Source organism: Misgurnus anguillicaudatus, chromosome 20 (assembly GCF_027580225.2).
Source record: "Misgurnus anguillicaudatus chromosome 20, ASM2758022v2, whole genome shotgun sequence".
In the NCBI taxonomy this organism is placed as follows: domain Eukaryota; kingdom Metazoa; phylum Chordata; class Actinopteri; order Cypriniformes; family Cobitidae; genus Misgurnus; species Misgurnus anguillicaudatus.
Genome location: NC_073356.2, coordinates 27,171,839 through 27,189,802, shown reverse-complemented (window position 1 = coordinate 27,189,802; position 17,964 = coordinate 27,171,839). Strand labels below are relative to the sequence as shown.

The 17,964-nt window shown below is 35.7% G+C and overlaps 1 protein-coding gene across 6 annotated transcripts in view; it reads right to left on the bottom strand.

Moving 5' to 3' along the window:
* Positions 1-17,964, bottom strand: part of sall3b (spalt-like transcription factor 3b) — a 37,240-nt gene that overhangs the window by 14,877 nt on the left and 4,399 nt on the right. For 5 of the 6 annotated variants that reach the window (XM_073858423.1, XM_073858424.1, XM_055220261.2 and 2 more), the window contains one exon: positions 5,518-5,604. Coding sequence is in view for 1 of the 6 variants with exons in the window: in XM_055220263.2 (XP_055076238.2) it covers positions 297-303 (7 nt within the window). In the remaining 5 variants the exon portion in view is untranslated. Of the gene's footprint in view, positions 1-296; positions 435-571; positions 710-5,517; positions 5,605-17,964 lie in introns of those variants that run through there. The other variant, XM_055220263.2, reaches the window with a different exon arrangement.

Here is a 17,964-nt window from a genome sequence, read left to right as displayed (position 1 = left end):
GGTACCTCACAGATACACATATGTACTAAATTATATATATTACAACCTTTGAAAAGGGTACTGTCCCAGTGACAGCTTTTGTACCATTTTTTTCGGAGAGTGTAGATTAGCATTTTAACATTAATCATCCATTAATTAATAACATTTATCATCCATTGATTTTGAATTGTCATTCGTTAATGTTAAATTTGGACTTGGTATATCCTTGTAAAAAAAAGGACACCAAACAAAACTGCTATCTGCAAGTCAAACCTTACTGACAGCTCAATAAAGCAGCATATGGTTGGACATCTAACCTTCCATGTCCAGAATTACTCTCTCAGCTGGAGGCTGGGGACAAGATAATGATTAGGAAGCTGTTTCCCTGAACATGCTGAGAGAGACGCAATAGCAGGTTAGCATGATCATCCGTCATCTAGAGACAGAACCTAAACCTGTTGTTGAAGGAGAAACCAACAAGAGAATGCATGAGTGAAACTAAAGGGTCAAGTCACTGAAGCATTGCTGCTCTTTTGACAAAGTGGGAGAAATACTGACACCATTTTTTTTTTTGAGTGTGTGTGCTACCGACCTTAGATCACGGATGCTCGTGACATTTACAGTTGGAGCGATTGTAAAGCACTGTCAGATGTAAACAGGCGGTGACTAGCGGACATGTGTGTGTCTAGTTTATGAGTCACCTCTTATGCATTCTGCTGTAAAACCACAGACAAAGTTTAGTAAACCAGGAGGCAAAGAAGCAAAACGATAAAGTCTAACTTAATAATGTCGAAGAGAAAACCAACCGTCACACTGACCAGGACAACGGTTGTACAAATCTTTCTGATTGCTGTAATGGGATTTTAATGAAATCGCTAACATCTCGCCTGTTACAAATCTCATTTGGTGCACATGTGGTCTCACAGAAACATTGATTTGCTTCATAATTACAAACAATGTGACAGTCTGCTAATGCATTGAATTGTGCTCTACTGTATGTTTGTATACAATCGTTTGTGTCCAAAATAGGCACTCACCACTGACAAGAGTCAGTCGTGTATTCAAAATATTTAAAGTCAGCTAAAGTCATTCATTTCTTTGTGATGTTCTACATAAAAAAACAAATTAGCGTCGCACACCTGAAGTCAATAGGTGCGTAGGATAAGACGACAAAAAGTCTCAAAATTACAAAGAACAATTCCCGCACACTATCTGCTTGCTGAAAAAAATGTATTTAATGACAGTTGCGTTGCGATGTTTCGATCAACTGATCTTCATCAGGCAACTCAAAAAAACCTGCCTGATGAAGATCAGTTGATCGAAACGTTGCAACGCAACTGTCATTAAATACATTTTTTTCAGCAAGCAGATAGTGTGCGGGAATTGTTCTTTGTGATGTTCTACATAAAATCATCCGACATAACGTAAAGAACATTTTGTGAAAATTTAACCTTTATATTAGTAAGGCCATGTCAAAGATTAAAATCATAGTCCAATTAATGGTTAAACTTTATTATGAGACTTTATACTGTCAGAAAAAAAATGTCAAAAAATGTACCCCGGCTGTTACTGGCACTGTACCCTTTCAAAAAGTACAGAATGGCACCTAAAGAGTAACCTCAGAGGTACATTTTGACACCAAAGAGAGCTTATTAGTATCTCAAAGATACATATTAGTATCTCAAAGATACATATTAGTACCTCAAGATACATATTAGTATCTCAAAGATACATATTAGTACCTCAAAGATACATATTAGTATCTCAAAGATACATATCAGTATCTCAAAGATACATATGAGTATCTCAAAGATACATAGCAGTATCTCAAAGATACATATTAGTACCTCAAAGATACATATTAGTATCTCAAAGATACATATCAGTATCTCAAAGATACATATTAGTATCTCAAAGATACATAGCAGTATCTCAAAGATACATAGCAGTACCTCAAAGATACATATTAGTACCTCAAAGAGACATATTAGTATCTCAAACATACATATTAGTATCTCAAACATACATATTAGTATCTGAAAAACATATATATTAGTACCTCAAAGATACATATTAGTATCTATAAGATATATTAGTATCTCAAAGATACATATTAGTACCTCAAAGATACATATTAGTACCTCAAAGATACATATTAGTACCTCAAAGATACATATTAGTACCTCAAGGATTGTATCTCAAAGATACATATAAGTACATCAAAGATACATATTAGTACCTCAAAGATACATATGAGTATCTCAAAGATACATATTAGTACCTCAAAGTCAAAGAGACATATTAGTACCTCAAAGATACATATAAGTACCTCAAAGATACATATTAGTACCTCAAAGATACATATTAGTATCTATAAGATACATATTAGTATCTATAAGATACATATTAGTATCTCAAAGATACATAATAGTACCTCAAAGATACATATTAGTACCTCAAAGATACATATTAGTACCTCAAAGATACATATTAGTACCTCAAGGATTGTATCTCAAAGATACATATAAGTACATCAAAGATACATATTAGTACCTCAAAGATACATATGAGTATCTCAAAGATACATATTAGTACCTCAAAGAGACATATTAGTACCTCAAAGATACATATAAGTAACTCAAAGATACATATAAGTACCTCAAAGATACATATTAGTACCTCAAAGATACATATTAGTATCTATAAGATACATATTAGTATCTATAAGATACATATTAGTACCTCAAAGATACATATTAGTACCTCAAAGATACATATTAGTACCTCAAAGATACATATTGGTACCTCAAAGATACATATTAGTACCTCAAAGATACATATAAGTACCTCAAAGATACATATAAGTATATCAAAGAGACATATTAGTATCTCAAAGATACATATAAGTACCTCAAAGATTCATATTAGTATCTCAAAGATACGTATTAGTATCTCAAAGATACGTATTAGTACGTCAAAGATACGTATTAGTACCTCAAAGATACGTATTAGTACCTCAAAGATACATATTAGTACCTTAAAGAGACATATTAGTACCTCAAAGATACATATTAGTACCTCAAAGAGACATATTAGTACCTCAAAGAGACATATTAGTACCTCAAAGATACATATTAGTACCTCAAAGATACATATAAGTATATCAAAGAGACATATTAGTATCTCAAAGATACATATTAGTACCTCAAAGATTCATATTAGTATCTCAAAGATACATATTAGTATCTCAAAGATTCATATTAGTACCTCAAAGATACATATTAGTACCTCAAAGATACATATTAGTATCTAAAAGATTCATATTAGTATCTCAAAGATACATATTAGTATCTCAAAGATTCATATTAGTACCTCAAAGATACATATTAGTACCTCAAAGATACATATTAGTACCTCAAAGATACATATTAGTACCTCAAAGATACATATTAGTACCTCAAAGATACATATTAGTACCTCAAAGATACATATTAGTATCTCAAAGATACATATTAGTATCTCAAAGATTCATATTAGTACCTCAGAAATACATATTAGTTTCTCAAAGAGACATATTAGTACCTCAAAGAGACATATTAGTACACTCTCAGAAATAAAGGTACAAAAGTTGTCACTGGGACAGTACCCTTTCAAAAAGGTACACCTTTGTACCCAAAGAGTGCATATTAGTACTTTGAACTGCCAAAATGTACCTTTAAAAGGTACATATTTTTTCCTAAATGGTACATATTTGGACCTTTTTAAAGGGTACTGCCCCAGTGACAGCTTCGTACCTTTATTTTTGACAGTGTACCTCAAAGAGACATATTAGTACCTCAAAGAGACATATTAGTACCTCAAAGATTCATATTAGTACCTCAAAGATTCATATTAGTACCTCAAAGATACACATTAGTACCTCAAAGATACATATTAGTATCTCAAAGATACATATTAGTACCTCAAAGATACATATTAGTACCTCAAAGATACATATTAGTATATCAAAGATACATAGCAGTACCTCAAAGATACATATTAGTATCTCAAACATACATAGCAGTACCTCAAAGATACACATTAGTATCTCAAAGATACATATTAGTACCTCAAAGATTCATAGTATCTCAAAGATACATATTAGTACCTCAAAGATACATATTAGTACCTCAAAGATACATATTACTACCTCAAAGATACATATTAGTACCTCAAAGATACATATTAGTACCTCAAAGATACATATTAGTACCTCAAAGATACATATTAGTATCTCAAAGATACATATTAGTATCTCAAAGATTCATATTAGTACCTCAGAGATACATATTAGTATCTCAAAGAAACATATTAGTTTCTCAAAGATACATATAAGTATCTCAAAGATACATAATAGTATCTCAAAGATACATATTGGTACAAAATGTATTCATATTTGTCCCTACCATACGAATAAGGACCTTTTTAAAGGGTACTGCCCAAGTGACAGCTAACAGTTTTTTTAACAGTGTAGGTTTTTACAGGCATGGTCACATTTATTTTATTTTGAATTTATATTAAAATATGTGTTTGAGATATGAAAATTTATGTCGTTATTAATGTGAGCCACAGACTCCATATTGGTGTCGAAAATAAAAAGCAATATGTTTTAAAACCATTAAAAATACACAAAACGTCACCAATTAATTTATAAACTAAAACTGAATTACTTAAAATACGTCATTAAGACTAAATAAGTCAACATATTGCACAAACACAGACAATGTTTAAAATAAATGTTCAGGCACCATGGTGTTCGTGGAGGAATTTGCTCTGGGAGCATTTTTCTCTTTAACAATTTAAATATAAGCATCCTTTTGTGGCATCGAACCCTTGTTAATTTCTAACCCTGCTTCATATGTATTTGCTTATTCATAAAGTACTCGCAACCTCTGGCACCTCGATGTCTCCATTACATCTGTGTACACTGAAATAAAAGCAAAAACACGTCTTTGCTTCATTTTTATGTGAGCGTTAACCGAGGAGTGGGCTCCATCTGTGTAAACTCTCTGCAATAGTGACTTCCTCTCCATGTCCCAGACAGAAGCTGGAGGAAAACCACTGAGAAGTCACTATACATGTCCCTGATGAAACCTTAGTATAGTCTATAAGATGCTCTCCCCTTGGTATACTTTAGTTTAATGAACAGTTGAGTTTAATAAGTTACATATATCTCACTGTGATCTGACGGTTTAGGGTCTGAAGGTGTTGTTTTAAAGTGATAAGCGGCTTAAAATCAGCTGTTGGAATGGGTCACTCGGGGCAACCCACTTCCTGTTTGTCTGCATTAAAAACATCCCTGTCATCCCACAGCACCATTATATTTGTAAAAAGAGACATAGTGTTCTCTAAAGTGTGTCTTAAAATTGAATTACACTTTATTAAATGCAAATTTAATTTAAGTTGTGCTTCTCCCATTAAACAAACACTGTTTCAAGTCAAATGTTGTACATTTCATAAGCACTTTTATTTGAATCCATGTCACTCATCCTAACCTACTTGGGTATGAGGTGTCATCGGTATGAAAACATCCATAATGTCCAGTAGGAGTGGCTTTGGCTTGGAACCACTGAAATCAAATCTTTCCTTAAAAAATAATAAAAAATATATATTTTAAATATGTGAATAGATAATTATTTGTCATTAATTTATGATTAACATATTACATATAATATATGATATAATATAAACATATCAAAATGACCCATTATTGTTTCAAATTAGGAGTCAATAAGGCTGGGCAATATTTGGATAAATGCGATGATATGTATGATAAAATACTGTATATAAAGTTAAGTGGAATCAATGTTACATGCAAGTCAAAGCCTTATGTGAGATGTCACAAATGCCTTTATTTAAACAGCGTATGATGAAAATAAAATTCAGAAACAAGGTTTACCTCCCTGTTTGAAAATAAACAGCTGCAAAACATGCGAGCGGGTTGGAAAGCTTACGTCTGACCTCAGTGTACGTTTCTGGCAAAGCTTCTGTTGCAAAGGAGGGTCATATCAGACCATACAGATAAAGACATATTGTCTCATTCTGTGTCCCGCTAGGAAATATACTCATATACAGTATTACCGAAACTCGATATACCGTCATAGTCTATAGGACAGGGGTCTCCAACCTTTTTGTGAGCAACGGCTACCACAATGGATATAAACAGTCTGGAGGGCTATTTTTTGAAGTAGTCTACTAAAAAAAAAATATTTTACTTGTTGGTTATTTTACGGAGCCCCTAAGGGGACATGCAGCAAAAATTAAAAAAGCGAAAGTTTCACGTGCACACGCGATAGTTTCACGTGCACACGCAAAACTAAACTTTAAAAAAAAATTATGCACATGAAAGTTTTGCGTGAGCACATGAAATTAAACTTTAGATTTTATTTACTCCAAAGTCACCTTAGGGGCTTAGTACATTTTATTTTAGTTGTTGATATAAATATTATAATTATATATGTATATAATATTATATATGTGTATATTATACATATAAAATATTATACAATAATTAAATTATCAATTGTTATATATATATATATATATATATATATATATAAACAATTGATCATTTAATTATTTTATATATATATATATATATATATATATATATATATATATATATATATATATATATATATATATATATATATATATATATATATATATATATATATATGATTAACATATATATATACACACACATTATACAATAATTAATTGGTAACCTGAATATATATATATAGCATATATACTTTCTGGTTTTCGAACTTTGCAGAACGTAATGATAGGTCATGTGCTGAAATATACCCTTGGATACCCTGCTCAGACACCTTTTTGAACATGAGGGGAACTGACTTTATACATCCTCTAAAAATGAAATTGGTGCCAGTTATTTACATGCAATTGCAAAAATAGCTTAGAAAAGTGAAGTTAGATCTGAGAAATCGTCTGGTATCATTTCTTTATTATAGAATTGACTAAATTTTGTGCTTTTCTTCTTTTGTGCTACTGTCGTTCAATCATTTAAGCTCAAGTCTATTATAGCTTTGATTGAAATAAACATTTATTTTCCTTCTAATGTACAATATAGATCAACCAAAGTTTGCTGTAAGTTACTGGCAACCAGCTGCAGAATTACTGTAGAAGAAAAAGACTGAAAACATTTCATGTTCATTTAACTTTAAACAAACTGTTGCCAATAAATAACATAAATGTAAAATCTACAGTACGTTACTGGGAGCTAGTTCCCAGTAATACCCAGAAATACTGTAATTTCTACAGAATTTTTGTACAGTGTAGCAATGATGTGCTGTACAGACACAAAATGATTCAAATAGATGAATAAGCAGCCAAGCATTATAAAATACATACAGTAGATGCAGCCAGTCAACAGTGTAGTGTTTGGAAACTGTCTGGTTCTGCAATGAATTGGTGAAGAAGCCCAGTCATATCAACTAATTCTCAAGACTCAGAGAAGACACACGTCTCACGGCACTGATATGCCCAACGTGCTTCAGTGTTATTATCCCAAAGGGGCGAAAAACGTCCCATATGTGGGACATGGTCGGGGAACTTAAACAAAAAGCAGCAGACAGTAGCAAATAGATGACAGGCCGTAGTCCTTCCACGACACTTACAAACATCCTTAAAATAGCACTGCATATAACTGAAGGCTACAACTTTGGTAACCTGAAATTTCTGGTTAGGGATCGACTTCCTCTCTTCACATCCTTATGTGACTCATTAAGAAAGTGGAGAGAATGACTGATTCGAGATTAGATCTGAAACCAGCAGCACTTACAAGTTTCGGGAACAAATGTCAGCACTGAATAAGGACAATGAAGTTTAGCGATACGATTCACAGATGTTTTTACGAGGCAGTCCTTCTTCAAATGCTCTCGCTTCTTTCATTCTCTCTCTCCCTCTTTAAGAAAATCTGCGCTACATGTCTTTATTCCTGGGAGCAGCTCTTTAATCGTTGCCTTGGCTTTGACTTCCTAACGGTTGTAAACAAATGCAATTTTGCATTTCCTGTAGTCTAGACACAACAAAAGAAGCGTTGGCAAGCCGAGTTCCAACACATGGTGTTTGCATAGCAGCCAACGGATTGCGGCAAGGATGCGAATGTGGCATTTTCAAAACGAAACAATATCTGACAGGTCTTTTAAAAAAAAGTTTTAATTTCAGTTTCATATTTGTAGTGTTTAAATAATGTTTTACATAATTTAGCAGACGCTTTTATCCGGAGCGATAAACAACAAATAGATTTGTCTTATGAAGTGCAACACAAATGACTTTTTGTTTATAATGCACTTTGCTTTGATGCCCTCAGATGTTTTATAATTTAAATGAATGAACAAAGTATGTTTTCAATATTTTTTAGACTCAATAAGATTCCCTTGCACCCTTATGCTGTATGCAGTTTACAGCATTTTTAGCTTGTGCCGAATTTAAGTTCGAAAGCGCTACAAACCAAAAAAGATGTTCAACCTTTTTTACGGTCAAAACGCACAAACAAGTCTATTGAGTGAAAAATATAACCCTGGGAAAATCTTAAGCTTATATCGACCATTACACAAGTATTTTTTGTCTGCGTTCACCCCGAACAAAAAATCTACAAAAACATCTCAGGGTTGTAGGACAAAGGCATGCTCCCGCCATACATCTGTGAGTTTTGAAACAAAGCTTTGTTTGTAAGCTTCAGTCACTTGTGCTCATGAAAGCAGACACTTACTTGAAAAACTTCTCCTTTTTTTCCAGGGAAACACTCTAAACCAACATCCTGGTATAAATTTGCAAAACGCAATACAGGCCGGATTGTGCGTGCGGGACAGACGCGGGGCGCATACAAATGGCCCCCCGTCTAAAGTACCCCCTGTTTCTCTACGGCCTCAGAAGCTAATGTACAATAAATCAACAAAAGAGCATTAATGTGTCCGTCGAGTATAGGAGAGGCTACTGTTATTGTACCTTTTTTGTAAGTATTTAATTGGACGGGTCCCTTGAAACGTTACACGGCCCCTTCGGATGACTTTTTCCCGAATCTAAGAAAAGATTGATAAGAATTTCTTTCCTCCCTCCCTTAAATCTCTTCAGCTTTTTTCATCCCTCTCTGCCTTTCAGGAGAGCCTGAGTTTTTTACCAAAGGGAGAATAAAGTTTCAAGTGCATGGCATTTGAAGGTAAGGGAGTGAAATCGGAGGCTGGTCGTCGGGGATAAGGCAAGGCTGGGAAAGAGGGAAGTTGGCAGTGGTGCCCAGCCAGACTCAGTGCCTTGAGCTCCCCCCCTCCCTGCACCAGGTGTCTGCTACATTTAAATGATACTATTATTCATAGACAAGAGAGCAGGGTATTAAAAGTCCCCCCAAAAAATCATTTGCAATTGAATACAGATATAATCCTGGAAATATAAGTCTCCATTTAGGCCTTGCCATTAAGCTAACAAGGAGCCCTTTGTACAACATGTGTGTATTAATCACGGTCAGGGGAAAGGGGCAGGAAGAGCGAGAGTGGGAGAGAAAAAGGAGAGCGAGCGAGCGGGCGAGCGAGTGAGTGAGAAAGAAAGAGGGAGAGAACGCCATGCGTGTGTTCACATGCAAATTGAAATGTTGCTCATCAAAAACGAGCTTATCACTTTGCTTCTTGTTCTCGGCAGACTCGCGGGCTACCGCGAATTGCTTGAGTTGGGAATAAATGCTTGTCCTGGAAAATGTATTTGGAATTTCAGCATACTTGATTTTTTTCAGCTGCGCTACACAATCTGCCGTTTATGTGAGTTTGTCAACTAACAATATGTTAAGATCACACGCTGGGTGCAGATGTCGATCGCATGTACTGTAATAATACGAAGATCCTGGATTTTTCTAGCATACTACGTAGATCAGATTTTCGCACTTTTTCAACAGATTAAACTGAGAATTTTAAGGGCCCTCGATAGCCCTCCCTTTTACAAAACTCCTCTCTAGCAATTATTACATCACTACTTCTCTAAGCCGATTTGCAGCAGGTCTAGCTCCGTTTTTAAAATAGTAATTAATTTTTATCTATGTGAACAACTGTTTTCCCCACCTAGAGTCCCTTAAGAGGGTAGGGGTGATGGTAAGGTCCTCAACATCCTTCCCATCTCATCTATGATCTCTAGAAGTAATCCCCTCTAGTGTGGTACAGTACAAACGCTTTGATAATGACACAAAGTTGGATCGATCCGGATCCCAGAATGCATTTGATGGAGTTATGTTGCGAACAAGCGTGCCTTAACAATACGAGTGATTGAATTGTAAATAATGACATGAAATTAATCTGCACAGTAATGCTGTCATTTCGTACGATGACTTTATTTAAGCTCACAGTCTTTGGGATTACAGAACTTTCAATGATACATGGGAAAGTAATGTGGGAACTTGAATCAACAATATGGATACAGCTTATTGGGCTAATGCTCAATATTACCAAAGTTCTAAGGCAGCACAGCCGGATGTTTCCATAGCAGATTAAGCGGTCACAATGAGGAGGGCAAGGGCTTATGGGTAGAATTTGCCAGCGAGTGACTCTTTAAAAACTGAACTTTCCTTGGAAACACCAATCATGTTTAAAATCCAAGTTGGAGAAGATTGTGGGGGAAAAACCCAAAGGAATAAAAGTTGACTTTAAGAGCCTTTGAGTTCCCGGACTGCCCATCTGCCATAAAAACCCATTGTAAAGTTGGACACTGGATCCCGAGATTGATGACTTGTAGTCTTTCAAAACGCTGTTTGTGTAAGTGAAGTTATGCTAAAAATGTGGCACAAGCAAGCAGTGATAATATTGCCATCGTTCATCCGACACAGAGCATTACCGCAATGATAAACGTTCTGTTTGACTTCGTGGATTTAGTCAGCTGGTGCTTGAAAGGCACAGAAAAAATGTGCGTGGGAAAACATTTGCCTTTCTCCAAAATTAAGGCGTTATATCACGCAGTTCTGGCGCAGCCATAAATGCATGTCCTGAGTTACTCTGGCAGCCTTGACTTCCCGACAAATCACAATAGAGATGTCAGGAGATCATTTCTTAACCTAAGCACCCCCCCCCCCCCCTCTTCCCCCTCTTTCCCACCACAACACATGACAATTTATATCTTTCAATATTAGCTTAATATTGTTGTAGTGATGTCAAGAATTAATGCTTTTAACGCCCCAATATGTAAGATTTTTTTTGATAAAATATAAAAAACCACCCTTTCTGCATTTGTCCACACGTGTTGCCATAGTTTCTACAAGCGGAAACGAGGAATGGGTGGATATTAGTTTATTGATACGGACAGCTATATTTTAAAATATAATTTCTAAAACAATAATTTGAGATAATGTAAGTATAAAACTCGTGAAATATATGACACTGTGCACTGTAAAAAAATGGAAAGTTGGTTTAACTTAAAAATGACTTTTTATATAATTGTGTTTGTTCAACTTAAAAAATGACTTTGTAGCACCTAAAATATTTAAGTTGATCCAACTTTTCACTTTTAACAGTGCAGCATCTAGCATGCAGCTGTTGTGCCTTGCTGCTAATTCATAACTTTGGCATTAAATAATGTGATAAAACATACGGGTAATAAAAAAAATGATTCATTCTCTTAACTGTGAACATGATTAGTGTCCATAGCGTACATTCCATGTCTCTGGATAGTAAAAACGACTCCCGTCGTTCCACTTTCCTTTATAATGTTTTTCGGCTTTGCCTTTGTTATTGTTTCGAAAATGTGACATCTAGTGGTGAAATCTTACATATTGTGCCGTTAAAGGAAGAGAACAATCAAAAATAAAAATTATATAACATTTTATAAAATATACAAATTATAATTGACTACTGTAACCTTCATGGCATTCCTCATACACTTTTTCTCGTGAAATACAAATACAAATTCCAGTGGCGTCTCGTGACTGCTCATCCGGGGGGCAAATTCAAAATAAGTGTTCGGAGAGTCATGTGTGTTGCTCGTGTTTTCAAAATATGCGCTTGTTGCCTCATGTGAACCACGTGCATCACGTGTTTTGTCAAAATAAGTGCCTTCTGCACACGTGTCAAAACCATTTATGATGAAAGTGACATCACATTCACAAAATACACGCAAGACACTCACTTAACAGTAAACTCTGATTATGCATGAGATTATGCGAGTATCTGGCAAACGCGAACGTCTTTTTTATTATGATCCCTTTGGACGCGTCTGCAGCAGGCACTTATTTTGACAAGACACGTGATGCACATAAGTTCACTTGACGTGCAGAACACATATTTTGAAATTACGAACCACACACATGACGGGCTACATACATGTTGTGACGAAATTCGCATCGAACGCCCTCGAAAAAAAGAAGTCACCGGCCGCCACTGGAAAATTCAAAAGGCGTGCACTTGTTGCTTATTACAATGAACAGAGACTAAAGCTTTAGGCTTCAAAAAGGATGCAAAAGCACCAAAAATTTATAAAATGGTCCATATGACTACTGTGGGAAAAACATACCAAAAGTTATCACAATTGTGTGCCTGTAGCTTAAATGATTAAAAGTTGCGTTAGTATCGGAAAGCTTGTGGGTATGATTCCCAGAGAACACACATACTAATAAAAAAGTATAGATTAAATGCACTGTATATTGTTTTGGATAAAAGTGTTAATAGTGTATAATTGTATTTTAGAGTAAATATGTTATTCTTAATAAAATTACATTTATAAGTCCATTAATGATCTCCAAATCATGAATTATTTATTCCGGTTTAAGTTTTTTGATTGATAGTGTTCAAAAATCAGGTCTGAATGATTTCATGTTCATGAATCTGAATGATCTCTGATTCAATGGTCCATCCCTTTAAAATAGTTATTAGCATCGCTGTAAAATCCCTGAAACGTCCTCTCGCCGGTAAAGAAGCAACAGCCCATAAAATTCTTTGTCTTTACAGGCTCATTGTCTTTACCATGGAAATGACTTTGATTTCTTCCCCCTACATTCTGGACAGCTGGGGCAGGGGAGCTTTTTGGGGTTTCACTGCATCTCAGTGTGTCCAAGCAATAAGTGTGGGGCCAGTGCAGTAGTCACTGCAGGATTTAAAAAGACTTCCTCATGCAGAAATATTTAATCTCCTTTCAGAAAATAAAAGGGTGAGAGAGGGGAGAAGGATGAGGGGAAAGAAAACCCAACATGAGATTTTCCCTTCTTTATTACTTGTATGGTATCAAAGAGTTGCACATCATAGTTAGTCGTTTGTTCTTCTTGTATGAAATTTCAAGTGCAAAAGTCAAAACAAAATGCAAAAAAAGTTGATACAGGTTTGAGTACAGACTGATGTTAGCCTGTTGGAATCAGTGTCACAGTCAGAACATCAGTACTATCTGCAAACTTTTATTATTTTTGAAGTATTAATCATATTAATCATTCAAATTCACCACTTATCAAATTATGTTTTGTGGTGTGCTGGTAATAAAAACAAATTATGCCTAAATTTGGTGTTTTTTTTTTAAACGGACATACTGCTGTTTTCACAGCGGTGGTGCATTTGCCATCATAAATTGGTGATAATATCTCCTTGAGTTCTCAACTAATGTAAGGGTTTAAATTGAATACATATTTATATATTTCAGCTGAAAAACAGGTGTTAAAGGTCCCGTTCTTTCTGTGTTTTGAAGCTTTGATTGTGTTTACAGTGCGCAATATAACATGTGTTCATGTTTCACGTGTAAAAAAAAAAAAATTTAGTTATCTGTACAGCGCTGTTTTCACTATCCTAAAAACTGTCTGATGTCTTCTTTGTTCTATGAAGTCTTTCCTTCAGAAATACGTATTGAGTTCTGATTGTGTAGCTTGTTTAGTGTGTTGTGATTCGATAGTAGCTTAGCTTGCCGTTAGCTTAGCTGCCGTCTGAAGTATTCCTGTGGGCGGAGTTTAGTCAAAAAACTGTTCGACTGACGTCATTAAAGCAGGAAGTAGAGGGCTGTAGTCCAAACTGGCCATTCGCTGTTTTTCTGTTAAAAAAAAAATATATCGCCTGACAGTGAACTTTGAGCTTTATAATTTTGCAGGTATTATTTATGCTATTACAGCAACGTTACACTAGGGTTTAAAAAATGGGATCAGAAAGAACGTGACCTTTAAGATTTTGTGTACTGACCCATCATTTCCATTATCTTTAAATGTACACTTTTCTTCATAATGCTATGCACTGCAAAACATTAAATATATACACATATATCCATATTATAATGTACAATACCACATTACATGAACGAACTTACAATAATTAGGTCTAAATTATTAGCACACGCTGATGCGATAAGTGCAATTAATGCGCATGCACATCTACCGCATCAAGTTTTGGTTCTAGTCGCCGTTTCTGAGTTTTGTTAGATGCTGCCATTAAAGGGACACTGCACTTTTTTGAAAATATGCTTATTTTCCAGCTCCCATAGAGTTAAAGATTTGATTTTTACTTTTTTGGAATCCCTTCAGCTGATCTCTGGGTCTGGCGGTAGAGTTCTCAACGGGCCTGAAAATTACAACCCGACCCGACCCGGCCCGTGGCTTTTAAAGCCCGGACTCGATGTAACCCGACACATCAACGTGAATTATCTGTCCGAACCCGACCCGCGGCCCGACGCCGCCCACCCCCCCTCTGCCTTTTTTTCTCATACACGTAACTTTAGCCTATTATCATGACCAGCAGACGGAAATTCAAACCAAGCTTTAATGTTCACGCCTTATAACAATACAAACAACTGAAACAATAAACTTTAAATATAGGCTATATAAATATGCCTAAAAATGAATTCATCTGCGGCAAGTTTACTTTTCTCCATCTCTTCTTCTCCAGGCAACAGGCGTGCACGCAGTGATAGCAATAAGCTCTGGGGCGGATCCGCAACGCATCAGTTGCTTATATTTTTGACCCGAACCCGGCCGGCCCGACCCGTTGAGAACTCTATCTGGCGGTAGCACTTTTAGCATAGCTTAGCATAATCCATTGAATCTGATTAGACCATTAGCATCGCACTAAAAATAACCAAAGAGATTGGATATTTTTCCTATTTAAAACTTGACTCTTCTGTAGATATTACGCATCCGAAAATAGTCCCCTTAGTAACTTTCAATAGCAGGGGACTATTTTCGGGCAGTGCGTAATATCACTGCCAAGTCCTTGATTATTACGCCAGAATGAGAGTTTAGTTCCTAGCAGAATCGGCCTAGAAAACCTGAACTTTTAATTTTCTATCGGTCTTACATGATGTAACTACAGAAGAGTAAAGTTTTAAATAGGAAAAATATCCAAACTTTTTGGTTATTGTTAGCACGATGCGAATGGTCTAATCAAATTCAATGGATTGTGCTATATGCTAAAAGTGGTAGTGCCAGACCCGGAGATGGGCTGAATGGATTCCAAAACGGTAAAAATCAACTCCAGTGGAGCTGGAAAATGAGTATATTTTCAAAAAAAGTGGAGTGTCCCTTTAACACTCGGCTATGAAACAAGAAAAATCTATCCGTTAAATAAAGATTTGACGGACTTCACCATCATTAAATGACCACTCGGGGTAATGCGCGTTGCCACCTTTAGTATTTCCGGTAGTCACTGTTACTATGGTTACTGGTGTTCTTCACGCCTATCGCGAGAAATGAGATAGATAGATAGATAGATAGATAGATAGATAGATAGATAGATAGATAGATAGATAGATAGATAGATAGATAGATAGATAGATAGATAGATAGATAGATAGATAGATAGATAGATCTAATTTTTTTTACATTTTTACACCTTATGTAATAGTTTTACATAGAAATTTGCAACGAAATTAATTATTTTTTATCAAAAAATTAATTATTTAAAAACTGGTGCATGGGATCATGTGCATGGCATCACATTTTAAATAATAAATATTTTAGATACTTTTGGAGCTTTGGTGTTGCCGACTTTGCATTGTTACACAATTACGTTCTTTTTTTGTCGAGCACCCAATTTAGATTGATATGCGTGCTTTTGCCTGCGTTTTATCAATAAATTAAACCATCTTTTTATATTTTTTCCAAACCCCCGCCGATAGATCAGTCTGCATTTTCTAGTTTAGATGATAGATTTTAAGTTTTTACTGCAAATGTCATGCTCACACACGCACACACTAAAAAAACAACACTCATTTATGCTGCTCACTCCTAGCTTTAAAGCTATTCCCACTTGTAAATGTAGATTTGCGTATATATGTAGGCCTATAACAAGTTAAGTTTTGCCAAGTGGAAAACACTCCGTTCCAACCACATTTCTTTAAACGAGACAAACAACAACCTCAGCATCAGTAATAAATAAGTGCCATACGCCATTAACTTTGTGTATTTAAAAGTACACGAAAAATTACATGACCCTCCTGATTCAATCTAAACCCAGAGCCCAAACATTTAGCGGGTCATAGCAGGAAATCCTCTGGCAAGATCTTTACAACACTAATGACCATATCTGACATGACCACCATCGCCTGGCAGCGCCCCAACAACTCTGGCACCAAAATTACCTCAGGGTCACACTCCTGGCATAAAGACTGGCAGGAGACAGATAGAGTGAGCACCTGCATGCATGATCTCAACCTATGCCAAGCTGAGGACTGGCAGAGCAGTTGGCACAGACCCAGAGAAGGTTGGAGTATACACCAGCGCACATCATATACAGGGCTGACTCAGGATCCCAACCCTTGTCAGCCCCTCCGGAGTAAACATATGCTCACAAAGAACCTTGAACTAGTTTTGGCCTAAAAGTTAACACCTGCATAGAAAGCTGGTGATATTAAGCTGGTGTGACATTAAGCTCTGCGATCAGATTTCGGCAGCTGTTTGAGCGCTCTACAGTATCTGATGTTTGTATCTCTATTTGATGGTTTTCCATGCGTCTGTTGCGTAATTCTCTATTTGTAAAGACATGGAGATTAAACGCTGCATTAGTTCTCAGAAAAACACTTTCCGTCAATGTCGCTTTTCGTTTTGATTCCAAAATGTGAGAGTTACTTAATCGATAGCCGCCTTAGCTCTCAGCTCGGCTATCTAAAATCATTTCAGGGAAGTAATGAATACAACTGAGCCATACAACATCTGTGCAGACATGGCTAAACCCTGTGGACTTTCTATGCTCAATTTAACACTGACAGAATCATATCTCTCTCGCTCTCTCTCTCTCTGTCTTTCTTTCCCGCTCTATCACTTTCTCTCTATTTATAATTGGCTTTGTCACTAAGCACTCAAAATAACTAATCAGCGGACACGTATACACAAATTGGTCCCCGTCTCTGCTTTTGGAGTGTTTCAGCGACTTAGGTTAAACAGCTTTTAATGACGTAGGCAGTTGCTAATGGCCTGGTGGATTAGGTGCAGAATGAGAGAGAGGTTAACAGATTAGCCCCATCGTTTTGATTGATTATCAGCACACCGCTCTCATTAGAGTGATTATAAGGAGCCAGAGACTGGCTGTGAAGAGGGACGCGTTTCTCTTATTCTTAAACAAGAAATATGTGTGTTCTCACTAAAGACACTAGCGGTTAAAATAAACAGATGAGGTGTGTTATAAAAGGTATGATCAATATTCGTTTCGCTAGTGGAATACAAATTTGGGTTTTGACTCATTTTCCGCAAATGTACTGCTGACAGCAATGCACATGTTATTAGAAATCACAAAATTACCTCTAAAATTATTTTTTATTACTATAAAATCATTATAATTGATAAGGGATCCTTAAAAAATGAAAATTTTTCATTTTATAATAAGTGTTTTATTGTTTTCTAAAGCTTCACTCTAAAAGAAATGCTAGATTGTGCTAACCATGGTTGGCTTAAATACTGTATGGACAAACCCAACCACTGGGTTTAAAGGGACAGTTCACCCAAAAAAATTAAAATTATGTGATAATTTACTCATCCAAACGTAGTTCCAAACTTGA